The 8,285-nt window shown below is 44.6% G+C and overlaps 1 protein-coding gene across 1 annotated transcript in view; it reads left to right on the forward strand.

Moving 5' to 3' along the window:
- Positions 1-8,211, forward strand: part of GFM1 (G elongation factor mitochondrial 1) — a 38,982-nt gene extending 30,771 nt beyond the window's left edge. The window contains exons 14-18 of the mRNA XM_035132545.3: positions 1,562-1,724; positions 3,036-3,180; positions 4,816-4,976; positions 6,246-6,299; positions 7,845-8,211. Coding sequence (XP_034988436.3) covers positions 1,562-1,724; positions 3,036-3,180; positions 4,816-4,976; positions 6,246-6,299; positions 7,845-7,976 — 655 coding nt within the window. The 3' untranslated portion in view covers positions 7,977-8,211. The remainder of the gene's footprint in view (positions 1-1,561; positions 1,725-3,035; positions 3,181-4,815; positions 4,977-6,245; positions 6,300-7,844) is intronic.
- Positions 8,212-8,285: the final 74 nt, after the last annotated feature.

Below are 8,285 nucleotides of genomic sequence, written 5' to 3' on the forward strand. Positions count from 1 at the left end.
TTCTGGAAAGTTAAATGCAGCATTATCATCTCATTTTCAACAGTGAACAGATGCTGATTCTGATTAGGAAGCATTTTTGTTTTAGCTGCTGGCCCTAGCCAATAAGACAGCAGAAGCTTTGCAGCGCAATCCTAACCATGTCTATTCAGAAATAAATCCCATATACTTGAACAGGGTTTATTCCCAGATAAATGGGGTTAGGATTGCAGCTTTACTAGGACGTAATGGAGATGGTCTGGCAGCAACACTCGGGGCCCATAGAAAATGCACTCCTCTTTTTCTCTCACACTGGAGGGAATGGTGCTGATCGCAAGAGGGTGCTTGCTAAAATATGTGCATGCCTCATCAGAAACAACCACAAATAAGGTTTTCTTCCCACTATTCTCTATTTCAGGATGAAGTCTGCATAAATTAGCACTCATTTGACTAATTAACTAAGGTGCAAAAAAAACAACCCCGCACTTCAGCCAAAACGCAACCTCATTTGCAGTGACAGCAAAGTGGGAGAGCTGTTTGGATGTTCCAGAGGTCAGCCAGGGCTTCGAAAGAAGCGCCAATCATATCAGCTGGAAAAATTGCTTGTGTCCCCTTCACTCGATGCCAAGAAAGGGGTACCTGCCCATCCTTTCATATCTTTGGCTGTCACTTGCAGCAGCAAAGTGTTCTGGGCTGGCCCTTCCTCTCAAGACCCTTTTCTAAAATGCAGCGGAACTTTGAGACTGAGCATTCAACTGGCCCGGAGAGTAATTTAGCACCCTATCCCAATACGATGCATGTTCCTGCGCCAAATCGGAGCGCAGCGGGACTGATTTTAGGCAGGCTGAGTCACCATGGCAGCGTAAGGCCCTTTGCTTTGAAGAGCAGAGAAGTGGACTGGCCATTTTTTCTCCGTGCCAATTCCAACTTGTGCTAGGTATCGAACGGGGAAAATGACAGTATGAACAGGACTCTCGCATGGAGCCTCCCAGTTGCTGCTTCCATAACTGGAGAGGCTCCAAAAAAATACCACCATGGAAATGGCCTGGTTGTAGAGGGAGGAGGAATCTTTCTCAACCCAAGGTCTACACTCACTTCTGGGCCAGCCTTCCGGGGGGGGGGGGGTGTCACATGCCAGTGTGGGCAAAATAATGAATATGAATGAATATGCTACTTCCCATATACGCTTGCAGACCAGATCTTTCCGCCTTTCAGGCAGGCAAGCAAGAAGCATCATCAGAGTTCAAGGACACATTCCAGTCAGGCACAAACACTCAAGGGAGGTGTGAAGCAAGGCCAATGACAGATTTGGCCTGGGGAGTGTTGTGGAGGAGAGACAGGCCTGGGATTTCTCATCCCTACTGTAGAAGCTTGTTTGGGTTGTGCTTCCTCCATACAGTCCTATACAAGAGATTATATGGGGACAGGGAAGTGCTGGCTGTTTGTTAGGTGGAAACCAGCACCCAGGTGAGAACGTTGCCTGTAGATCTAAAGACCAGGATTTGAGCTATGCATGTGTGCTGAGCAAAATGAATAGGCATCACTTCCCTTCCTTTCTTTTTGCTGAGTTTATGTCTTTTCACAGGTTCGACTTCACTCATAAAAGGCAGTCTGGTGGAGCAGGCCAGTATGGCAAAGTGATAGGCTATTTAGAGCCTCTGGAGCAAGAAGATTACACCAAGGTGGAATTCGTTGACAAGACGGTCGGAACGAATATCCCAAAGCAGTTTGTGCCAGCCGTTGAAAAGGTGAGGTCTACCTCAACCCCCCCCCCCCAAATCAATGCAATTTTGGCAGGATCACAAGCTGGTGATGGGCATCTATTCAAGAAACCGGTTGGCTATGAAGGTAAATTAGATCCAAGCAGGAAAATGGTAAAAACAAGACACAAGGGAATGAAAACAAGAATTCAAAAGCACACACACACACAGAGTCATCCACACACCAGAAAATCTTGCTAGGTAATAAAGGAGCGGAGAAAGATCACTCCTGTGCATTAAAGATACCTTCTTATTCTTAATGCATCGGTGACTGCAAGCCATGGAGACCTGGGGCTAGTCTGGTTGACACTGGATTTCTGGTACCTCTTTCTTGAGCCTTCAAGTAGACAGCAAGCTCCTGTGGTTCTGCCTCCTCCTTGCATCTCTGTGGAAAACATGCTTTAAATGCCCTTGGGCCCATTGACTGTCTTTCCTAAGTGCATTCCCTAAATAGGCTGGTCCATTGCATTCTGCTTAGCTTTTCCTATCACCGCAAAATAAATGCCTGCAGTTCGTCCACGTTGACTTGCTCTTGTGAAAGTGATGAAGGAGGCAGAGAGGGATCTTTTCCTTTGAAAACAAGAGATACTGTATTTTCTACCTTTTGGAAAGGTTACTGTTTCTTTTTTGTTTTTAAAAAGGTGATGGTTCTAGTAAGATACCCTTCAAATCTGTTTCATATCCCACAGGCACTAATTATTACTTCTGTGAGCTGAAATTTCGAGCAGGGTTCTAAGTGTGTTAAGAAACCATGGTTTTGAGCTAGCATTGTAGGTACAGAGGCTGTTTGTGGGTGAGTGTGCGTGCAGATCAACTGAGAGAAAGTGGATGTGGAATTGGTGTGAGTAATGAGTGAGTGGAATCTTATTTTATGGGTTTTTGATGTTTTATCTTTTTTATATGCAGCATTTAATTTTGATTAAGTTCCTCTTGCAGTCTTTTTTTTAATGAAAGTGGTATATAAACACTGAAATAAAAAATTAGAAATTAACCATAGTAAACGTTGGTATACCTGTAATGCTAGTTCATTGATCACTTTGGTTTCAAGTTTTCTCTGCGCAGGAGAGAGAGAGAAGGGGGAGGGAGTGTGTTTTCTGGGCTGTCCCTTGAGTTGGAAACCATTGTTTGCGGAGAACTATTAACATACCAGTTTTGTTGTTACTTTTCCTTTCAAGCCAGGCATGGTCATTTTGGCTGCAAAAGCCTACTTTTCTACACGTTTCCTACAGCCACCTGCATGCCAAAGGACTTGCCACCATTTGAACTGAAGTTGCTAACGCTGAGGCTATTCTTTTATAGGGGTTCCTTGAGGCGTGTGAAAAAGGCCCTTTGATGGCTCACAAGATTTCCGGGATACGGTTTGTCTTAGAGGACGGTGCGAGTCACATGGTGGACTCCAACGAAATCTCTTTCATCCGAGCTGGTGAAGGAGCCTTGAAACAAGGTACTGCTTCAGAGATGGGGTGCTTCCAACCTTAACCACATACGTAAAGGTAAAGGGACTCCTGACCTTTAGGTCCAGACCGACTTCTGGCGAACCAGAGCAGCACACGGAAACGCCGTTTACCTTCCCGCCAGAGCAGTACCTATTTATCTACTTGTACTTTGACGTGCTTTTGAACTGCTAGGTGGGCAGAAGCAGGGATCGAACCACAGGAGCTCATCCCATGGCGGGGATTTGAACCGCCAATCTTCTGATCGGCAAGCCCTAGACTCTGGTTTAACCCACAGCGCCACCTGCATGCCCTTAACCACATAACTATTCTTTATTTCCATTTTCCCCCTGCAGTTTATCCGGAATAGTTATGTGAATAGTGCAGTTGCTGCTATGCAGTTCACCACTTTTGGTCTGTGTCTAGCTCTGGCATTTTCTGCGTCAACTTTAAGCTTATTTTCCTCCTTTCATTTGAAAGCTGTCCACTTCTGCCCAATCTACAACACTTCTTCTCTCCAAGGAAGCTCACTGATCAGTATATGCATACCTACATATTTCATGTTTTCTCCCATGTTGTTTCTCATTTCGGGAACACCTTTTCCTTCTCCCTGTTTGGCCTCACTGTTGCTATTAAGGTCAAACGTGACTGTCTCGCCATCGCATCACCAAACACATTTCATCTCTGTTCTGTTCGGTACTTAGTTGTGTTATTAGCACTAAATACACAACCTAGTAGTTCTGCCAACCTAGCAGTTCGAAAGCACGTCAAAGTGCAAGTAGATAAATAGGCACCGCTACAGTGGGAAGGTAAATGGCGTTACTGTGTGCTGCTCTGGTTTGCCAGAAGCGGCTTTGTCATGCTGGCCAATAACGCGAGATGAGCACCGCAACCCCAGAGTCAGTCACGACTGGACCTAATGGTCAGGGGTCCCTTTACCTTTACACATTTGTTGGTGATTCGTTTTATTTTTTAATTAAATGTGTATACCGCCCTTCATTCGAAAATCACAGAGCGGTTCATTACAAATGAGTACATGAAAGATGGCTTTTTGTTCAAAATTGAGACCTGGCTATTAGATACTGTACTGGAAACAAATGCAGGCCTGATATTAACTTGTATCTGTGTGCAGTATTTTTTCTTGACCATATATAAATTACTTGGCATTCTGTATTCACCAGTGGAGATAGCCCAGGGATTTGTCACTGATGGATTTGTCCCTGTTGTCTTCTGATCCCATTGTGCATTCATCAGGGATATTGTTGCCTCTGAAGATGGATGTTCTGTGTACATAATATGGCTAATAGTCGTGTGTTTTGATAAGCAGTTCATTAAACCAAAGTTAATACATTCCAGTTGTTTTTCGTAATCAGTTTACTCAGTTTCCTTTGGTCTGTTAGGTGACTCCCAAAACTTTGCAAAAGTTATCCTTGCTGCACTCAATACCGTACCAACACTCATTCTAATAGTGTTAGGTGATATATTTTGATATGCCCAAGCAGTTCTGCTGTTTGCAGATGTTTAATGTCTCTGCGTGCATTTATCTGTTGCTTTTTCATTTTAAAATAATGGAGAAAATGTATAGATAAAAATTAAGAAATGACATATGAAGGTAAGTGTTCTAACATATTTTCTTTTGGCTCCAGCTTTGGGAAATGCAGTCATGTGTATTCTCGAGCCCATTATGTCTGTGGAAGTTGTGGCACCCAACGAGTTCCAAGGAGAAGTGATTGCTGGAGTCAATCGCCGCCAAGGCATCATCACAGGACAGGACGGGGCTGAAGATTATTTCACTCTCTACGCTAATGTAAGTGCTGTTGAGCTTGCTCAGCTATTCTTGCTTTACGACTGAATCGTTCTCGAAGCAACGAACATGAGTCTGACCAAACTGCGAGAGGCAGTGGAAGACAGGAGTGCCTGGCGTGCTCTGGTCCATGGGGTCATGAAGAGTCAGACACGACTAAGTGACTAAACAACAACAACAACAACGACTGAATCCAGAGGAACCTAACCATAGTTTTGAAAGCACTGCTTAGGAGTCACAACTAGGAGGATTTCCCTAGAGGCCTCTTTGTTGCTGCTGTGCAAATCTCCGCAACTGTCTTTCCTCTGTCATCAGTGCTCCCAATTGTAGAGGAGGAGGAAAAGAGGCATCCTGGGGCCACACCAGAGGCAGATAAGGAGAGGCTTTGGGTGCAGCCCTGGAATGGGGAGAAAAATAGCCTGCCTGGAGCTGGCATACCTCTTTCCTCCCTAACTCCCCTTTCCACCCAACTGGCTAGCCTGTAACATAATATATTAATAATTCCTCTCTGCTCAGTTAATGTTTATCTGTTGGGTGAGCTATAATCAGTGCCGTGGTCCTTTATGGTAAAATAAAATGTAAAAAATAATCCAAATTTTGTGAACCAGTTCAGACACAAATCAGTTTATTAAACGGATAGTGACTTTTGGACCCCTTTCGTGCTTATGTCCTAGTTAATTTCAGCCACTTTCTCATGGTATTTGAATGAGTTTCTTACTGCTTCCAAACAAAAAAAAAACACACCTGTGGCTTAATTCCCCCCCTCCTTAACTAACCAGGATATGACTTTATATCCTACCTAGTAAGCTAAGATAAAGGCTCACCATTTCCCATTCCAAATGTAACAGAAAACTGTAGTTAAAAGAAAGCTGGGTTATCGGTGCTAAAACCAGCATGCAGGGAGAGAGGTTAGCGGGGAACTTGTGGATCCAGTGCCCATTCTCAGCTAAATAAGCAGTATTTATTAAGCAGAGTCATTTACGTTTGAACTAGCCCTGTGCACTTAGCCTACTGTGTTTCCCAAACTCTGGTTTTGTAATTCCGAGGAACATGCTTGGAGTGAGAGATGATCGAAATTGGGTTTGGGTAGCCCTAGTCTAGCACCTTGTTCTTGCAGCAGTCAACCCCCAGCTCCGACTAGCAGAGTGAGCAGAGTTTCACTCATGGGACCTCTGAATGTGGCTCCGAATGTGCAATGTAGATTTCCTTAAATATGAAATAACCTCCTTCCCACCAAAATCTGTATCACATGCATTATTCATTTTCCATCAGGTGCCGTTGAATAATATGTTTGGCTATTCTAACGAATTGAGGTCATGCACAGAGGTAAGTGAATATATAATTTCTGGGCTGATACAAATTTCTGAGCAAGAACAAACAAAACAAAACATCTCTCTCTTGCAGAAAGCATTGTTGGCGCACGTTTACTGTTTTGGGGGTTGTAGCCACATTCCTACTGCAGCGCACTAAAGGTCCTTTGCGAGGATGGTGCTACAGTGTTTGGCTGAGTTTTCTTAGAGCCACAGAGCACCAAGGCAAGCAGCTCTGGAGAACGAGGGGTTCTGGGGTGCCTGGGAAGGAGACTGAAGGGGGAAGGCAAATGTCTGGGAAAGCAATTCTGAGAAATGAGAAGAGGAAGAGACCAACGGAATCAAGAGAGGGGAAGGAAAATGGTGGAAGAAAGTAAAGGAGCAGATGGGAAAGAAGCACAGAGGAAAGGTGGTCTGAAGTGCTCATGCTGCAGGCTTGGAATAAACCACCAGATGTTAGATTGCAGCTGCATATCGAGAAAATGACCATTTTTGTGACATAGATAGTGGTTGGCTTACTGTATATTCCGGCGTATAAGAATGCTTCTGAACCCAGGAAAATCTTTTCAAAAGTTGGGGGGCCGTCTTATACACAGGGTACAAGAATCTGCAGTCACCGCATATGGTGGGGGGAGCTCAAAAACGGCCGCGGCTGCATCCCCGCCGTATGCAGCGACCATATGAACACGAAGAAGTGCTCAGGAGAGGGCTGCTCACCGCCAGGGAGAACGGCTCCCTCATGGCTTCGCGACCCGCATCAGCATAGAGATACAGTTTTGTGTATTTCATTGGTGTCAAGCTGCCGGCTCTTCGTCTCTCCCTCTCTCCGCTCTCTCTTTCACTGCTCTGCTCAGCGTCTTTCGCTGGCTGTGCGAGCCCCGATGTCTCTGCCTCTCTATCTCTCTCCTCTCTATGGCTTCTTTTCCCCTTTCTTTCGCTCACGCAGCCAGCCTCGATGTCTCTGCCTCTCTCTCCTCTCTATGGCTTCTTTTCCCCTCTCAATAACTAAACAAACAAACAAACAAACCACCATTTCCCCAGCTGCAGACTTGAGTGCTGGAGAAGACAGCCTCCCCTCCCCTCCCTGCCAAAAAAGGGCTAGAGTATATCCCAAATTCTATATTTTAACTTGAAAATTAGGGGGTCGTCTTATACGCCCAGTCGCCTTATACGCCGGCATATACGGTACTCCTATCATATGTTACATTTTCGGTCCAGGGGCTTTCTTAATCCATTATAATTAGCAACTCCCCATGTGTTCAGTCCTTATCCCTGTTAACATTGTCCTGCACGTTTATCTTCCTGGTTTTAAACTGAGATGCTCTGAAGTTGACAGTGCCCTTGCTGCCTTTTATCACCAGGAAGTAAATACGTACTGATCAGCACTGGTTTGTAAGCTCAGGCGCCTGCTGGAGAAGGCAGCCGATGGTTGCCACGCCACTTCCGCATTTACGGTGTTTAGTTTCATGTGTTACATGAAAACGATGCCATGTTTTGCTTGATGCGTAGAGTTAAGAATTTGTTTAGTTTGTCCGTAATGTGGAGGTTCTCTTGTCTGCAGGGGAAAGGCGAATACACAATGGAATACGTCAAATACCAGCCCTGCTTATCCAGTACCCAGGAAGAATTAGTTAACAGATACCTAGAAGCAACAGGACAACTTCCTGTGAAAAAAGGCAAGGCAAAGAGCTGATTCCCTGGATGTGAGCTGATCGTGAGGACCCACCACCAAACTTCTACTGTCGCTAAGCTCTTTTGATTTAATGACTCTTTAATATTCAGAGCAGACTGCCGAGTTTCATCCTGGATCGATACTTCGACTTTATTAAGTCACTAAAAGACTCTTGCTGAAATGTTCACATAGAAATTCCATTAATTAGTCACTGTCTTAATTTAATAAAATGTAATTAGCTTTACTTTACAAATTACATTGACAGCACATGTTTTATTTATCCTCCCATCTTGAGCCCCATGATAGACAATGCCAGCTGTCCTGTTGCAG

Source organism: Zootoca vivipara, chromosome 5 (assembly GCF_965207765.1).
Source record: "Zootoca vivipara chromosome 5, rZooViv2.hap1.1, whole genome shotgun sequence".
In the NCBI taxonomy this organism is placed as follows: Eukaryota; Metazoa; Chordata; class Lepidosauria; order Squamata; family Lacertidae; genus Zootoca; species Zootoca vivipara.